The sequence below is a fragment of the Amphibalanus amphitrite genome, unplaced genomic scaffold (assembly GCF_019059575.1).
Source record: "Amphibalanus amphitrite isolate SeventyFive unplaced genomic scaffold, NRLGWU_Aamphi_draft 000195F_arrow, whole genome shotgun sequence".
Lineage (NCBI taxonomy): Eukaryota > Metazoa > Arthropoda > Thecostraca > Balanomorpha > Balanidae > Amphibalanus > Amphibalanus amphitrite.
In genome coordinates this window covers 659,942-678,869 of record NW_024881690.1, presented here as the reverse complement: position 1 = coordinate 678,869, position 18,928 = coordinate 659,942, and the positions used below count along the sequence as shown (strand labels likewise).

At 52.4% G+C, this 18,928-nt stretch overlaps 2 protein-coding genes across 7 annotated transcripts in view; one reads left to right on the top strand and one right to left on the bottom strand.

Annotated features, from left to right (window-relative positions):
* Positions 1–18,928, top strand: part of LOC122384658 (alanine--glyoxylate aminotransferase 2, mitochondrial-like) — an 82,263-nt gene that overhangs the window by 25,437 nt on the left and 37,898 nt on the right. The window contains exon 1 of one of the 6 annotated variants that reach the window (XR_006257076.1): positions 9,215–9,313. The exons of 1 other annotated variant lie outside the window; for it this stretch is intronic. The gene's annotated coding sequence lies outside the window, so the exon portion shown is untranslated. Of the gene's footprint in view, positions 1–9,214; positions 9,314–9,442; positions 9,477–9,514; positions 10,347–18,928 lie in introns of those variants that run through there. 4 more of the 6 variants (XM_043372268.1, XR_006257077.1, XR_006257075.1 and 1 more) reach the window with 4 other exon arrangements.
* LOC122384644 (polysialoglycoprotein-like) lies at positions 13,359–18,900 on the bottom strand. Its single transcript, XM_043372241.1, has 3 exons — positions 18,876–18,900; positions 15,589–16,412; positions 13,359–15,067 (listed from the first exon to the last, which is right to left on the bottom strand). The coding sequence occupies exons 1-2, from the start codon at positions 18,898–18,900 to the stop codon at positions 15,610–15,612; spliced, it is 828 nt and encodes a 275-aa protein (XP_043228176.1). The 3' UTR covers positions 13,359–15,067; positions 15,589–15,609.

Genomic DNA, 18,928 nt, shown 5'->3' with positions numbered 1-18,928 from the left:
ACCCTCGGAGACGCCGGTATGGGGCCCTCAGAGATGCCGGTATGGGCCCTCAGAGATGCCGGTATGTGGCCCTTAGAGACACCGGTGTGAAACCCTCAGATACTTCAGTGTGAAGCCCTTACAATTGCTGGTGTGGAGCTATGAATGCGCTGGCTTAAATCCCTCAGAGGCCGATGCATGGACATAAGAGCTCAGTGAGAGCTTGTGTGGTGCCTTCAGTGGCCTTGTGGAGCCGTTAGACATCAACATGGTGCTCTCAGGAGCCGGTGAGTCCTCAGAGTCACCGGTGTGGGGCCTTCCGAGCTCCGAGATACTGCTCTGGGGCCCTCAGAGGTGTCGAGACCGATATAGGGCCCTAAGAGACACTAGTATGACCCTCAAAGGCGCCGCTGTGTGGCGCTCATAAATACTGGTGTGGAGCCATCACAGGCGGGTGGAGCCGTTAGAGGCCGGAAAGGGCCCTTATATGCCTACAAGGAGCCTTCAGAAGCCGGCGTGGCACGTGGGGATAAGCGTGTCTACTTAGGAGCCCTTGAGGTGCTCTCATGAGCTCTGTGGGGCCCTACCGAGCCGAAATATGGCCACGGCCAGTTGCCGCCGCATGGCTCTTCGGACTATCATTCTCAGGGGCCTCATCTGCCTAGTTTGAATAGAAGGGCCTCTCAGACCATCAGTCTCATGGGCCTCCTCTGGCTAGTATAAATAGAAGGGCCTGTTAGACCATCAATCCTAGGGGCCTCCTCTGGTTAGTATAAATAGAAGAGCCTCTCAGACCATTAATCTCAGGGGGCTCCTGTGGACAGTATAAATAAAAGGGCCTCTCAGACCATCAGTCTCGGGGGGCCTCCCTAGAAAAGTGTAAACGTGGATAGAGGGCCCCCTCAGATTCATTAGGAGTGGACCTCTCTGACTATCAGTCTCAGGGGCCTCTTGTGGCCAGTATGAATATAAGAGCCTCTCAGACCATCGGTCTCAGGGGCCTCTTCTGACTAGTGTGGATAGAGGGCCCTCCCAGACCACCGGTTTCAGGGGCCTCCAGTGGCCAGTTATATGAACAGAAAGGCCTCACAGCCATCAGCCTCGGGGGCCTCTTCTGACTGGTGTGAATATGAGGGCCTCTCATACCATCAGTCTCAGGGGCCTCCTCTGCCTAGTGTGAATATAATGGCTTCCCAGGCCATCAGTCTCATGGTACTCTTCTGACTGCTGCCGGATTGAGGGACCTCCCAGACCGAAAGTTTTGGGGGTCTCCTGTGGCCAGTATAAATAGAAGGGCCTCTCAGTCCATCAGTATCATGGGCCTCTTCTGCCTGGTGTGATTATAAGGGCCTATCAGGTCATCAGTCTCAGGGGCCTCCTCTGACTACTGTGTAGATGGATAGGCCTCCCAGACTGTTGTGTTGCCTCTTCACAGTGGCCTCGTGAGAGGCGGGCGGCCGAAAACGATCACCGGAACTGCCGGACGTGTATTCTGGCCGCCGCACAACAAGATACCAAAAAACCACGCGACCAACGCCTACGCCGCCATTACCGGAAGTCCACCCCGGACTTAGTAGTGGGCCGATGCCGTGACTAAACACAAGACGAGAGGGCGGTGAGCATTCTTACAATTATAGTGCCTATCAAATAAGAAACTAAGCACGACTACAACGCGTGGGCATGAAGCGTCTACATTTTACAAATCACAGTGGCGCCGGTTCGGAATTTGCAATCAGCTGACACGACTTGGGTCTTCCCTAAAAATAACAAAGCAACCTCGCACAATTCTGGCGCAGCTGATACGAACACTGAACAGCGCAACTAAATTCACGACACAACACCACCCCTCTCTTAGAGGGAAAACGCACCCTATGAAAACACCCAGGCACAGGTACGGTGCTGAGCTAAACTGTACACGCGCAAACTCGCCTAACCTACGGCGAGAAACGCTTCCGCGGCCTACGCACCCTACGGCTGCGGCGCGGGGCCGCATGCTCGTCAGGGGCGGCACCGACTGGCGCCGCTGGGACAGGACTGGTACCCCTGGGCGGCTCGGGACACACGTCATCGGTAGGAGCGGGGTCCACGGTCACAGGGGCTGGGTCAGTAGGCTCGGGCTCGCCCCCGACTGGGTAAAAGGTCACCGGCACCTCGCGATCAGCTTCCCCCGGGCGGCCCGGTACCAGGCGCCTGGCATGCACCCGCTCACCTGTGGCCAGCCTGTAGCTGACCGGACCGGTCCTGCGGCTCACCTGCACAGAGCGCTGCCCCTCGACCCGGCCCGTCCCGGGCTTCCGTACTCGCACCCAGTCGCCAGCTTCCCATCGCGGGGCGGCCGTGGCGGTGCGGTCATACCGGGCCCTGTAGGTCTCCTGGTACGACTGGTGATGCTGCCGGACAGCTCGATCCTCGGCAGCACGGCCGGACGGGGTCACATCGGACGGGGTCACATCGAGAATCGTCCGCGCCTCCCGCCCCCTCATCAAAACAAAGGGCGACACTCCGGTCGCCGGGTGGACCGCAGGCATCGGTAGGATTGTGATTGCAGGATTGCAAAATCCTGATTGCATTCCTTTTTGGTGGATTGCACCTGGATTTGAAATCCATTCCAAAAAACAGGATTTGATTGCGGATTGGATTGCATCATACTTCCAATTTTTGCAATCCAATCCGGATTGTGTTTGATTAGTGCTTTGAAATGGTTTGTTGCGATTGAAAATTATGAGATCGGCTTCATCGGCCTAATGTAGGTACTTTGCTATCAAGGGCTTTATATCGAAACCTGAAATAATTTAAACGCTTTTAATTTAAACGCTCAAAATAATATACGCTGATGAACTACATAAGAAGGGCAAAATTACGTATTTGAGGGCGAGTTTTAAAAATATAAAACAGTGGTTAGATAGAAGTTAAACCCGCGCCCTGCTGGGGGGTGTTTGAACACCCCCCCTTGTGGTTTTTCGCGAATATCTCAAAAACGGCGCCGCGGAGCGCCGCCGTTTTTGGTATACCTTATCATACATCAATTCTACACATGTTGTGAAAATTTCAGACCAAGGTCATTCAAGGTCAGGTCACCAGGTCACTTGAAGTGACCTCACCTCATAAAAAGTTTCAATGTCTGTCATAGCTACACCGAGTGACCGATCGCTTTGAAACTTTCAGCGATTGATAAGAGTAACAGTATCTATAAAATGTATATCTCAGAATTTTGATATCGGTGACCTAAGGTCAGGTCAATTTGCGACCTCCCCATTATAAGTCAATGGGAGAAAATTGAAATGCGCCTCTTTTGGACGAAAGACATTATAAACACTCCCAAACACTGAATTACAAGTGGTTTAGACACACTGAACATGAAAATGGTGTCTGTGACCCTTGTGTATGCCCTCAGGTCATTTAAGGTCACAAATTGTATCTAACAGTTTTTCGCAAATAACTTTTGATAGAGGCATGCTAGAGCGATGAAAACGCCTTAGATGTGTTCAGCTCGACGATACGGATCGACTGATATGCAACATGACCCTTTCCGGTCAGGTCATGACCTTGACCTGAGGTCAAATTTTCAAGTTGACCTTTCAAGGTCAAGTTATAGTTCATTCGATGCGTCGTGACGAGAGGAACACGATGCCGGTAAAAGTAAGCTCGTACAAGGCTTGGGTCAAAAGTTATTGCCGAAAAAACTGTTTCCGAAAAAATCGGCTATTTTTGCAGTTTTTGCCCCCTGCAGGCAAAACCGTTGACGTTAGGTCAAATCTGAGAGAATTGCTCAGAAAGGGCGTTAATAGGGCTATCGAATGCGCTTTTCCGCGGCGCTGTAGCTCTATTGGTTCCCGAGTTATGCGTTGGCTTCTTGGAAATTTTCGACATTCGACCTGGAAATCGGCGAAATTTTGCCTTCAATGACCTCTGGTGACCTGACCTTTGACCTGACCAAAAAATTGACCGAAGTGATTTCGTCATTATTTTTGACGCTCTTTCGAACGCCGCCTTCCGCGTATCGCTACGTGGCCCAGGAGCCGAGTTACAAGGGGGGGTGTTCAAACACCCCCCCCCCAGCAGGGCGTGGAAATCCAGGACCCCCAGCCGGGCGCGGGTTAAATGTGGGGGTGTTTAGGGCAAAAATATTTCCCATAAAATACCTGTGCCTTAGATAGGAATTACTCGCAATACTAGGTACTAGAAATGGGTGATTTGGGGATGGAGGCACGGCCCTATGCCCCCCTTCCTCCCCCAGATCCACTAGTGCACATAATAATACAACAGGATTGCAAAAAAGGATTGCGGATTTGATCACAATCCAAGTGAAAAAAGGGGATTGCGGGTAGGAATGCAATCCACTTCGGCACTAGGAATGTGGATTGGGAATGCAATCCTTTCAAAAAGGATTTTACCGATGCCTGGTGGACCGTGACCCGGTACTCACCCAGGAACTTTCTGACAAACGTCGAGCGCGGCTCCCTCGCCAGGCGAGCCGACTGGATGGCTTCCTTAACCGTCCGGTTCAGCCGCTCGACCATGCCGTTGGTCTGCGGCGAATAGGGCGAACTAAATGTCTGTTTGACGCCCATGCGACCCAAAAACTCGGCGAGTCGGCCCGACCGAAACGCAGGGCCGTTATCTGACAGTAGCTCCAGCGGCACACCTTCGCGAGCGAACACTGTCTCCAGGAACTGGCAGATACTGTCTGCCGTCGCGTCCTGGCAGAGCGCGACCTCCGGCCACCGGCTGTACATATCGACGAGCACAATGCCGTAGCGCTCAGACGACGGACCTCTCATGGGACCGATCACGTCCACCATGAGGCGCTGCCACGGTCCATCTGGGAGTGGGATGGGCTGGAGGGGCGGCCTCTCCCTCCGCACGTGCCCATCGTGCTGAGAGCAGACCTCACAGCTCTTCAGCAGGTCACGCACCTGCCGGTCCAGGCGCGGCCACCAGAAACGCTCACGAAGCCGCTGTTTTGTGCGGACCACCCCCTGGTGGCCCGCGTGCGCGTTAGTCAGAACGCGCTCGCGCAGCGCCGCTGGCACCACCAGCCGGTCACCGCGGAGCAGCAGCTGGCCGTGTACGGACAGCTCGTCCCGTACCTGAAAGAAACCAGCTGCTCGGGGGTCAACGTCCCTCTGGCGGGGCCACTGCCCGGACACGTACCCACGGACGACGCTGAGACACTCGTCGGCCGCCGAGGCGTCACTGAGCTCCTCCTCAGAGATGGCTGCGGCCACCGTCAGAGCTGCAATCTGGAGATCGTCATCATCCGGCCACCAGGTCTCGGCTACCGGCAGCCGTGACAGGCCGTCGGCCACGGTGTTCCGCTCCGAGCGGACGTACTCAACGTCGAAAGAAAACTCGAGCAGGCGGGCCTCTCACCGCGCGACACGCCGCCCGACGCGCGTGGAACCCTTGGGACCGAAAATGGTACACAGAGCCTGATGATCCGTGCGCAGAGTGAATTTCCGCCCCCAGAGATAGTGGCGAAACTTCTCACAGGCCCACACCACGGCCAGCGCCTCCTTCTCCACAGTGGAGTAGTTACGCTCGGCCGGAGAGAACGACTTAGACGCGTACGCGATGACCCTGGGCGACCCCGAGGCGTCGATCTGCGTCACACACGCGCCTGCTCCGACGTCGCTGGCGTCGGTCGTCAGCACCGTGGCGAGCGCGGGGTCGAACATACCCAGCGCCGGTGACTGACGGATGGCGTCCTTGACGCGCTGGACGGCGCTGGACAGCGCCGGCGACCACTCGAACTTGTCAGCGCGCAGCGCAGCTCGCAGCGGCTCGACCAGGTCCGAGTACCGCGGCATGAAACGGGCGTGGTAGCCCGTGGCTCCCAGGAAGGCGCGGAGGCCCTTCTCGTCCTGTGGCTCTGGAGCCTCCAGCAGCGGACTGATCCGCCCTGGGTCGATCTGCACACCGGCCGCTGAGATCCTGTAACCGAGGAAATCAATGTCACGGCAGCCGGTGGCACTCTTGGACCAGTTCACTTTCACACGGTGGTCCTCCAACCGCCGCAGCACCTGCTTCAGGCGAGCGTCATGCTCCGCCTGGGACGGTGCGTGGATGATGATGTCGTCGAGGTACACCTCCACCCCGGGGATGCCCTCCAGCATCGACGTCATCACCCTCTGAAAACAAGGGCCGGCACTCGCCAGACCAAAGTTTACACGGCGGAACCGGTACAAACCCTTGTGGCTGACAAACGTGGTCAGGTTCTGGCTGTCGGGATGCAGCTCCAGCTGGTGGTACGCGTCCTTCAGGTCCAGCCTGGAGAACATCAGCGAACCACGGAGCCGATCGAGAACGTCCTCAATCCTCGGGAGAGGATGACCATCCGTGATGACCGCCTGGTTCACCCTCCTCATGTCAACGCAGAGGCGGATGGCACCGTCCCGTTTCCTGCCAACGACCAGTGGTGAGATCCAGGGAGACGCGCTCACCTTCTCAATCACACCCTGGGCCTCCAGCTCATCAATCCGGGCACTCACTGCGTCCAGCACAGCCAAAGGCAGGCGGCGCAGTGGCTGGCGCACTGGTGGTACCCCTGGGTCAACTGTCACTCGGTGCTGGTACCCAAGGATAGCGGGTTGGGCCCCCGGAGAGGCTGGTAGCTCGTCAGGTGGGCTGGTGGGTTGGGCAGGCTCAGGAGAGGACACACAGGTGGGGTTGGTGGACACACTGCACACACGGTTGCCCACAATACAAACATCAAACACTTCCATCAGGTCAAGGCCCATCAGAGCGCGTCCTGACGGCACAACATACACTTTGACCAACTCTGTTTTCCCCCGGCATGACACATGAACACTTTTCACCCCCAGCACATTTAGCACGCTCCCCCCGTAGGCACAAAGGCTCTCCTCGGCTGCCCCGAGATCACCCTGCACAGAGTCCCTCGGCAGGATGGAAACTGGAGACCCTGAGTCCACAGTGAAAGTTACCTTGAGCCCCTCTACCTCAGCATCAAGGGTCAGCGGCACGGCACTAGCCCCAACAGCTAGCACCTGGACACTAGAAACCACACTAGCACCGCAGTGCTGGGCAAAGTGGTTGGTCTTACCGCACTTGGAGCACTTCCTACCGAACGCTGGGCAGCTGCGGTCACCTCTGCGATGTCCAGGGCGCCCGCAGCCCCAGCACTCAGGGCCTGCTGTCTGCTGCTGTGGTTGCTGCCGTCTCGGCTGCTGCTGCCTCCCCTGCGGAAGCTGCTGCCGTCCTTCCTGCTGCTGGGCTGGGACCGGGCCGGAGCGTCTGCGTCTGGACCCCCCTCGCTGAAACTTCTGTGGCTGCAGGGCCTGGACAGGCACAGGCACGGCTGGTCCCTCGATCACCCTTGCTTCTCGTTCAGCAGACTCCAAGGTGTCGGCCAGAGTCAGGGTCTTCTCCAGAGTCAGACCTGACCCTTCCATGAGAAGCCGCTGCCTCAGCTTAGAGCTCACGGTTTTCTCAATCACCTGGTCCCTGATAAACTCGTCCATCTGGGCACCGTACTCACACGTGCTGGCCAACTGGCGCAGCACGGAGACCCACTGGCTGGTGGTCTCACCTGGTTGCTGCCCCCGGCTGCGAAAGCGGTAGCGCTCAACACAAACATTCTGTTTGGGAGCGAAATGGGCCTCGAGGCGGCGCAGGCACCATTGGAAGTCGTCCTCGCTTTCCAGCTTCTCCATGGGTGGCAGATTCTCAAACACCCGCTGCCCCTCCGTCCCTAGACAAGTCAGGAGGACAGCTTGGCGACGTGCGGGAGAGAAAGCGTCACCTCCGACCGCACACAAAAAGTTCTCAAACATCCTGACCCACCGAGGCCAGGGAATCGCCGGCTCAGCTCCAGCGGTGGGCAAAAACGGCGCGGGAGCCGCCGCGAAATCCATGGTGAAAAATCACTGATCTCATCCTCGTCGCCACTTTGTTGTGTTGCCTCTTCACAGTGGCCTCGTGAGAGGCGGGCGGCCGAAAACGATCACCGGAACTGCCGGACGTGTATTCTGGCCGCCGCACAACAAGATACCAAAAAACCACGCGACCAACGCCTACGCCGCCATTACCGGAAGTCCACCCCGGACTTAGTAGTGGGCCGATGCCGTGACTAAACACAAGACGAGAGGGCGGTGAGCATTCTTACAATTATAGTGCCTATCAAATAAGAAACTAAGCACGACTACAACGCGTGGGCATGAAGCGTCTACATTTTACAAATCACATTGGCGCCGGTTCGGAATTTGCAATCAGCTGACACGACTTGGGTCTTCCCTAAAAATAACAAAGCAACCTCGCACAATTCTGGCGCAGCTGATACGAACACTGAACAGCGCAACTAAATTCACGACACAACACAGACCATCAGTCTCAGGGGCCTCTTATGACTATTGAGGATAGAGGGGCCTCCTCTGACTAGTGAGGGTAGGGGGCCTCGGCTAGACCGCCAGTGTCAGGGACCTAAATTTATTCTGACTAGTGTGGATGGAGGGGTCTCCCAGACCACCAGTCTCAGACCTCTGACTAGTGTGGATAGAGGGGCCTCCCAGACCGCCAGTGTCAGGGGCCTCCCCAGACCAGTGTGGATATTGGGGCCTCCTCAGATCCACTAGGGCCTCTCAGGCCATCAGTCTCAGGGGCTTCGACTGACAAGTATGAACAGAGGGCCTCCTTGGATCCATCACGGCCCGTTGGAGTCCGTGCGTGGGGATCGTGGAACTTATTTTTACCGAGTTTGTTGATTCTGGAAGGTGACGACGTCCTCTCAAATCGAGAAGAGGGGCCTCGAGTAAAAAGTGGGTGGGCCAAAACACATGGTTGACCCCCCCCACCTCGAAAAGTGGGTGGGCACTTGCCCACCTGGCCCCCCCCTGTTCCTACGCCTATGGATCGGATCGGTAGTTGTTGAGCTTAGAATGGTGTTCATTGTTTTTAGGGCCTTGCAAGGGGCCTTGGTTCTCATTGGCGAAAAGGGTAAGTTGACCAGTCGAGGTCACACCGAGTTCATCTGAGGTCACCATATTCAAAACTGCTCATGAAATCGCATACAGTAAATCAGCCAGCACATTTTCGTTTTGATCAACCCAGTATGATAGTTGCTGATGGCTGCTAGACTGCTAGAGTCTGATTCATAGATATAATAAGCTAGAGTCATGGATGAAACATCATGGTAGAGTGTAGGGCGGTGGGTGATTAGTGAACTGATTTATGCAGCATTTTAATTACTCAAGTGATTGAACTCATATCTGGCGCAGCTGCTTCAAACAAAAATTTCCGAAAAAACTAAAAAGAGCAAGATTCTGAGTGCTTGCCTGTTACAGTCTGTTATAATTTATCACAATCAGGCGCTTGGAAGGTGTTTTTGCCATTTTTCATATTTATTTACAGTAAAATAAATTTTGAAACATAGTTTATTAGGTGGTCTTACATACAGGAGGTGTTCTCAAAGATTTTTATTTCCAGGTCAATTCAGATTGGTTCATGGCAGTCATGGCCAAGATTGTCATGGCTCCTAGCATGTGACACGCTTGCTATAAGAATACCTCTTATATTCTTGGTTATGACAATGTTGTTTCTTTGGTACAATTCAAATTCTACTTATTCAAATTTTACTATGGATGTGAAAAGTATTGGCTATTGGTATTTGGCTCCCTTTTATGCTGTGTGGTCTTTGGAAGACATATTGTTGCACCATTCAATAATGCATTCCATTCCTGACAGTGATCTATGCATCAATCATTTATTTGGTACATGCTTATAACACTGTCTGATGTCATGCAAGATCCATAGGTCACATAGGTGTGAATTTTATTTGGTTGAAATTGATGTGCTGGTAGACGGTAGTCCATATTCTCTAGATTTAAATTTGATTGTTGCAAGTTATTGTCGCTACCTGATACCCTAAAAGTCTAGGTACCTCTGACAGGTTATTTAAGGTAACCTATTGATGTTTAAAAAATTTGGAGCCTTCAATGTCTTTTCACATTGGCATATGGAAAATTATTTGAGTCTCTTTCTTCTTAATAATTTTTTAGGTTATTTACATGAAAAGTATTACACTGATGCATGGAGCATCCATTATTAAATTGTTCGTTGTTCAACTTCGTTCATTAAAGTTGGCTAATGACGTTTATTGTTTATGAACACATAACACCATTTTTTCTAAACAGTTTGTATGTTTGTTTATTTAAAAAAGAAAAGACTTTAAACCTGCTGTTCTTTCTCCCTACACTTTCAGGTGACCAACTGTACAGCTATGACATGCTCAATATGCTCCTCATAAATTTTAGCCTATTCATTTTCAAGCATGACAACATTAAGCATAGCAAACAAGAAACAAAAAATAAACAAAAACAAAATTACTCCTTCTCACCTGGTTCTCTCACCTGGTAGGGTTCTCCTTGCCTGGCAGCCATAAGGATATGGTAGTAGACATGATGGGAACCCATGATCAAAGGACACGCCAGTTCACCAACAAACATTGCCCGTCGTCTGTCGCTGTGGTTTAAAGGAAGACTGCCACCTTCAAAAAGTTTTCTCAGATCGGCCCATGATTTTTTCCCTGGATAAAACGAAATTTTAGAATTCACCTGGCAAGCTATCATCACGTGAATCGCGTAAAAAATTATCGATTATCATAAATTATCAATCGGATAATGTCTAGCGACAATGTTGACACATCACTAGACTTCAAGGTCATAAGATATGGAAGCGGGTTTTGTCGCCATAAACGGCGCGCATGTTACAATTGAAATATACAATGATCCTTGCTTTGGTTATGTATGTCGTGTTTACGCTTTTGGAATTGCCTGTTTTAATGAGTTATGTTATCTATATCTTAAAATATTCCGATTCTGATTCATCTGATAGGTATATATATACATGTATTTTGGCATGTGATATTAAAAGCTAGACTATTTCCAGGTTTATATGAATAGTGATAGACTAAGTTGAGACAAGTGCTATTTGAATAACAAATACCTATGGTATTGGAAAAATTGTCATGAATCTGATAGTGTTTCCATTCCAGCACCAATTTCCCAGTCTTCAAAGTGTGGCAGGGAGCTCAATCCGTGACAAGATGTTTGGGACAGTCAAAACATTGCCCCAAGCGGAATGCCGAGACCTGGGCAACCCAATTCCTTTCATGAGGGCCCCTCATGAATATGATGAAAATGATATAATGATGAAGTGCATCATTTAATAAGTATGAGAAGCGAAATGAATCAATGCTGTGACAAGCTTTCAACTTCTGCCCCAGATTTCCTTGCTTCTGCCCCAAAATTCCTCAAACCTGCCACAACCTGTGGTGTGTGCCCTGACAACATATTGTCAAGACCTGCCACGTTTTGCAGACTGGCCCATTTCTGTATGCCTACCTTCCAGGTGAAGATGCCTGGTGAGCGAGGGAGAGGACGAGGACGGGCGAGGAGAGGAGGTGGTCGAGGGGCAAGAAGAATTCTCAACTTTTCACCCACCGCCCAGCCCGAGCCCCAAAGGTAAATAACTGAATGTTTCTTACGATGCGATGTGAAAGTATGAAACAATTGTTAATATTTATTTAATTGCCATGTGTGGCCTAGCCTTTATCTAGGTTGCTAGCCAATATATATTTTAAGGTGATTATTGCAATTAAAATTATCATGTACCTACCTTGAAAAGTCAGGTACACTACAAGCAGAAATAATACAACCTAATCTAACCTTACCTAACCTTACCTAATGTAAGATAATCTCACCTGACTCATTGTGTGGTTTGGTGGAAGTTATAAATGTTTTGTGAAAAAAATATGGTTAGTACACAAAACATTTCTAAGGATGTGTTCTTTCTAATCATGTTTTAATTTTGTGAGTCTCTTCATTTTCTAAAGAGTGCAAAAGGAGGTATTCAACTCTGCTCATGATAATTCAAAAGGAATTCTTAAATACAATGCACCCATAAATCACTGATTTTCACTTTGTGGTTCATCAGAAAACACATTCAACATCATTGTCTTTCTATAATGAAAGATGGCACTAAAACATGAACCACTTTTCTTTCAGAAAAGTGGTGCTAGGTGAACTTGATACAGGTGAACTTATTACTTAATACTTAGGACACATGTCTTGACACAAGTCTTGATCTTATCGTGGGAGGCGGCTCGGGTTGGAGATACACGTACACTGGTTATTAGGGAGACCATTAGGTACCATTAATGATTTTACATTGCTGTGCGATACGAGGTTGTACCTAGTGATGTTGCGTCATTTGTGGACTTCCCCCCTGCGAGTTGTCTGGTCCTAGGATTTCATGCACATCTTCCTTCACTTCAAACTGGGATTTACCGGTGACGTGTTTTCTCTGTGTGCGCCAGGTGTACCAGTGGAAGCTCCTGCACCACGTCTTTAAGGACCACCTTGTGATGCTGAACCCGGTGCACCTTTCCCTACAAGTGCACCGTCTGTACGGCCACATTCGCATATGTATACAAACAGTTCGAGAATGACGTCTACAGCCCTCACTCTGTCGTCGCCAAGAAGATTATGGAGTCGTTTGGCCGTAGGAAGGCAGCTGCGGCGGCGGCCGCCACCGGACAGCCCATCAAAATCAACAACGAGATCACAATTCACAATCATCCCTCACACGGGCTCGGGCGGTGCGGCAAAGGGCTCGTCTCAGGCCAGCTCGACGCCGGTGAAGCGGCGGCGACCGGAGTCGGCGCCGGCTCCCGTGGAGCGTGAGTGCGAGCTGTGCGAGCATCGCGCGCTGCCGTGGTGCAGCCGCGGCCGCTGACGGAGCACTACCTGCGCCAGGCGCCTGCACCAGGGCCGGCCAGAGCTCGAGTTCACGCCGCTGATGCGCGACTCCAAGTGCGCCACCTTCGTCACAGAGGAGATCTGCGAGCAGCTGCGCCGGCGCGCCGCCGCCGAGGACTCCGACAGTGGGGTCGAGGTGGAGGTGAGCGACGCGAAGGACGGCGCGGCCGGCGGCGCCCCGTCCGCCTCCGGTGGCAGCGCGCTCAGCAAGCTCAACGAGGAGACTCACGCCTATTGCCGCGGCGCGGCCCCGCCGGCTGGTGACCGTCCGGAAACCCAAGCCGTTCATGGGTGACTGAGTGAAACGAATGGACGTGCATGTGCGTTTTTGTTCTGTGTATGCGTGCGTTTGGAAATGGCGTCTCTATGTGCGTGCTTGTTTTGTAGAAGCGCTAGCGGTGCCGACGGACCCAGCGATGGCGCGGAGGGCTTTGATGTACCGTGTGTCTTTGATGTTGATGCATTCTCGTGTTTTGTTGGTCGCGCGCCCAGCAGCACCGTGTACATAGCCGGGGGCGTTCCTGCTCGACGCCACGTTCTGTTCGTTGTATCTCAATGCCAGCTTTTTGCTCCAAGTCCCGCTCGTGGAACACGCGACTCGCTCGATTCAAATAATAAATATACACTTTATTTCTCTGACAACCTGATGTCCTCTCTCTCCTCTCTCCTCTCTCCATATAAAAAAATACGGCCACGGTGAGTAGGTGCCGGCCGGCGTTAACTGCCTCCGGCCGGACGGTTCTCAGTTGATATGTGACAACAGTTAGGAATGTAACACCGCCATAGTACCCTCCATCACTGCCGGGCGCGGCGGTCCCCGCACACAGGACCGGCGGGGGGGGGGGGGTAGCGACCGCCGCCAGCTGCTGGCCGCCCATCAGCTGCAACACCAGCTGCTGCAGATGGACAAGCTGCTGGCGGTCCTCGTTTAGCGCCATCAGCTCCTGTTCGCGCGCCGCCGACACAGCGTTCACAGCGCCGCCGCCGATGAATTGCTGCAGCCGCGCGCGCAGCTCCTTTCGCTCTCTGATGAGACTGAGACTGAGCCAGCCAGAGCCAGAGTCGAGACTGAGCCAGCTGAGTCTTGACAGACCGGACAACACACAAGGCGCCAAAAACGAAGCAACATGATTGGTCGACACATCGAACCGTCTGTCACAGCGACTGTGCTTGGACCACGGCCATCCCGCAATAGTGACAAGACAAGGCATTATCCTGAACACGCGCAGAATCACGCCCAAAGTCAATCGACACACCAAGAAACGTAAAAACATGCAACGGAACGAGAACTAATTTATTGAAATTAATACACAACCCAACACTAGTCAGAAACGCAGCGATACCATTCAGCGTCCTTGGACATGAAAAGAAAATCATCTAAATACGCCAAACACCTGACGTTAAATCTCGACTCTACAAGTTCACTGAAAGCATCTGTTAGGTACTGCATCTCCGAAGGAGATGCAGTACCTAACTGCATCTCCTTCAGTACCTAATAATGCAGTACCTAATAATGGTACTGCATCTCTACCTAATAATGCAGGAGATGCAGTACCTAATAGGGCCCATTGGTAACAGAGAAAAGGTATAAGCACGTTTTACCATCATACAAAACACCAAAAGGACGTGTGGAACGTGCGCGAGAAATGTGATGAAATCCATCTTTTAAATCAATCTTGATACCGGTATAAACCCCAAAACGATAACTCTAACGCATCCCCAATAGACGGCAAAGAGCACGGCCGGCACGGCAAGAGGGGCGTAAGCACTGACAAATCGTATACCAGTCTGGCCACAGTCGCACTTTTTGGCACAGTAGCAGGCCAACTAAACAGCGACTCGCTCGCGACCGGTGCCGACGGCGATGAAGATTCGTCGTCACCAGCGTCCTCCCCAGGCGCGCTGCCGACGGGGCACGCCGCCACCGGCCCGCCAGCATCACCGTCGACCGATGATGTCTTCAAAGAAGAGCCGTTCCCCTCAGTGGCGGCAGCAGAAGAGACCGCAGGCGGCGGGGACCCGGAGCAGGGCACAGAGACGTTGCCCCCCGCCGCGCCTCAAACGCCGACCTAAGCCGGACGTCTCGGCGAGCCGGGCCCGCGGCGCGCAGGCTGGACGGCCAGGCGGGGCGCGGGCGTCGCCAGCTCCGCCGTCGGGTGAGCTCCGGAAATGATGATGGAGAATGATGGAAGGATGATGTCATGGAGCCGCGGATGCTGCTCCATGGCAGAAATCACCTCTGCAGCTGCGCCGTGCGGATGTTGGTGGCGAACGCCCCCTGGGCTCTGAGTCAGCTGGCTGGTGGCTTGCGCGCTCTGTGGGAGAGCAGGACAAGGTGTAAAATGCTGCTACGGGACACGTAAGCAGATGTAATACCTCTGCTCGAGCTACCACATGCAGATAAGACTAAAGTCTGTTCCATTTCAAGCCTGCAGCCGAAGTACCATGCTGTAAACAACACATGCTTTATGTGTGCATAGCTCCTACATTAACCCTCGCCCTGGCAGGACATTTTTCATAACACGGCCTGGCAGGGGGGGGGGGGTGATGCGACCCCCCTCGCGATTGGCTCCTATGGCACCTAGAAACACCAAATTTGGTAGGTAGGTGGGCCCCCTGGAGTTCTCGCCCCTGCGCAAATTTGGTTGCTCTAGGTCAATATTTAGGGGGGTTTTGGGGGGTATAAATGTAAAAATTTTGCTGCAGTATGCTCGAGGCACGTCCATGGTCAAAATAATAGATAAAGCCCAATTTGAATAATTCTAGCAGAAAGACACCAGAATCACCCCTCAAGCAAAAAAGAAAAGTTTGTCATAAATAGGTTGCCAGTTCTCACCTGCTTCCACTCCACCGCCGTTTACCAGCTCGCAGCTGGTGTCCATGCGGTGTTGACACCAGCGGCGCAGGTGACGTCGCCGTCGTCTCCGGCACTGGCAGAGTCGACGCCACGGCCGTCGCTGGATGGTCCAGTGCCGCGGATGGTCCAGCTGGTGACGGCGTCACGGCCGTCGCTGGATGGTCCAGGGCCGCGGATGGTCCAGCTGGTGACGGCGTCAGGGGTTCCGCGGAACTCGCAGGTGACGTCGCCGTCGTCTCCGGCACTGGCAGAGTCGACGCCACGGCCGTCGCTGGATGGTCCAGTGCCGCGAATGGTCCAGCTGGTGACGGCGTCACGGCCGTCGCTGGATGGTCCAGGGCCGCGGATGGTCCAGCTGGTGACGGCGTCACGGCCGTCGCTGGATGGTCCAGTGCCGCGGATGGTCCAGCTGGTGACGGCGTCACGGCCGTCGCTGGATGGTCCAGTGCCGCGGATGGTCCAGCTGGTGACGGCGTCACGGCCGTCGCTGGATGGTCCAGGGCCGCGGATGGTCCAGCTGGTGACGGCGTCACGGCCGTCGCTGGATGGTCCAGGGCCGCGGATGGTCCAGCTGGTGACAGCGTCACGGCCGTCGCTGGATGGTCCAGTGCCGCGGATGGTCCAGCTGGTGACGGCGTCACGGCCTTCGCTGGATGGTCCAGTGCCACGGATGGTCCAGCTGGTGACGGCGTCACGGCCGTCGCTGGATGGTCCAGTGCCGCGGATGGTCCAGCTGGTGACGGCGTCAGGGGTTCCGCGGAACTCGCAGGTGACGTCGCCGTCGCAGGTGACGTACCAAGGTTCTGAAATCACAGTGCAGAGAGAGGTTGGTGAACTACCAGAGTGTTTACCCGTGCCCTGCTGGGGGGGGGGGGGGGGGGGCGTGCCAATAATGTCTTTTTGTTCCAATGGGGCGGATTTGCAAGCCTTCGCCCCATCAAAAGACGGCACAATTACAAAACAACGCACAACGTCATAACGTCACAGCCCACAGGCACTCATCTCCATACTATTGACTGACGCACCACCCCAAGGTCACATGCACTTGGCCCATGCCGAAAAAAGATATTATAACATTAGAACACATTGTGTCACATTATAAGCGTCCTTCTCTTTGTCAGTGGCGCCCAGCTCTGCACCATATACCGCCCCATGGGTAAGCCGCCTCTCACTCAGACAAATAATAGAACCACCCCACCGGCACGCGATTACGCGTTCGAGCAAAATATGGCCGTCCGCACCAGCTGCTTTCGCGTCTAACACTACCGCTGGAATTCTCTCGGCCACGGAGCGCGCTTACCTTCGAGGGTACAGCCTCCGGCTGGAGGAAGCGATTTGGGGTGTAATCGCTTGATTTCTCAAATTCTTGGTAATAAAGCAGGTGGTTTCTCTGTGCATTTACATTTGTGCCACAATAAATGGCGACAGCCTACATAGGTTGTTACGAGCGAGCAAGCGAAGCGAAGTCTTTTCAATACTAGATGCAGGCAGCGCTCGTGCGTTGCCTTGGGCCAGAATTGGAGGGATGGTGCCGAGAGCATGCCGGGCCAGGGAAAAAACAATAAGTTAGGTCTTGGGGGTAGACTGAAAGATAACCGAGACCTTTTGAGACTGTAACGAACTGAAACGTCTAAAGAATTATTGAAAGCACGTGAAATTGATATGGAAATCTACCTACAGTATAGGATATGAATTCATTGCACGTGCAAAGTGAATGTCCCAAGCACCCCGGTTCATTCATTTTCATAACATACTGTAGAGTGTGTCTAGTTCTAGCAGTGTGCCAATTTTGTGTCGATAGCTGAAAAATTCCCGAAGTCAGAGGACCCCTTGTCAAGAAAAGCTACAGTTCTCTCGCTCGTTCGGTCTTCGCCCAAAAGGCGTTTATCTGGTAAAATATAACCCTCATGATACTGCATTTCAAATACTGCAATGACGGTGGCGAGATCACATACCTGTGTAGTTTCCATTTTGCACCCTGCTTATGTTGGGGCTTGTAATCAAAGTGTTGCTTGCATGTCTTGACACAACAACGGTTTACCATGTTGCTGCTGTAAAAGAAAAGCTGTATTTGTCATTTAAAGTTGTTATACAATTAATATTAAGAGGTGCAGCATGACAGCTTTCAGCATGTCTGAAAAACGTGGCTGCCACGTTTTTCAGACTGAGTCAGGTCAACGGTCGCTGAATGGTGATTGACAAATACTAATTTTTTATAACTATTTATAATTATAAGCATTCATATTTAAATTATTTATTCCTAGTTTGGTCATAGCCCTGCTCACTTCAACTGTTTATTGGTCGATCAATATTTGGATTTGCGCCTAGTAGTTTCCCAGTCTGCAAAGCATTGCAATTTTGACAAAAGCTTGTCGGTGCAGGCTTGTTCAGCTGGTGCTGATCTGATGCGGCGTGGTGCGGATTTGGCTGGTAGGGTGCAGATCTAGTGTAGCCCAGTGTCCCAAGATTTGGGTGGAAAGTGAAATCCTTGTGAAATTGAATAGTCCACTCGGTCCACTCTCACCTTTAATTTTCCAGGACAAGTTGCCCTCCCAACTTTAACAACTAAGATCATCCGCATGTACATTTGCTGGCTGGCTTGTACCTACATTCAAATTCCATTAAATCATCGCAGCTCCCACATCCTGTAACATTCACATAGAAAATGGTGATCATGTTTTCAATCTTCTTTGTATCTTTCTGACTGGCAATTTTCCACTTTCAGTCCTCTTTGTAGTGAGGAATTTTACCCTCGAACACCCAAGCCAAAATATCCCTAATTTTGGGACACTGGTGTAGCACATTGCAGATTTGCTTGTTGATGGACATGACAGACCAGACAAGATATATGAGGAAAATTGAAAAACATTGCTGAAGCTGAAGCCATACTTTGCAGCCGTGCGCAGCCATGCTGCAAAGTATTGCTCGCATGTCGACGAAGGGCACTAGCCCAAGTTCACAATCCGCACCAACCCTTCAAAACCGGAAAATCCACCCCAATGTGGGCTGAGGGTAAAAGATCCGCACAGAACCCAAAAATGACCAGCAGTTGCACACTCATTTAAACCCAGGGGACACTGAATTACACATAAAAGCTCCAGCAATGTTTTTCGATTTGCCTCATCAATATCGTCTTGTCCGTCAAGTCCATCGCCAAGCCAAATCTGCACTGTGATCCACTAAATCCGCACACCAAGCGAAATCCGCACCACGCCGCAACAGCTGAACAAGCCCGCACCGACCAGATCTTGTCGAAATTGCCATACCTTGCAGACTGGCAGTTTCCAGCATGGGTAGTTTCCCCAAGTCAATTGTATAA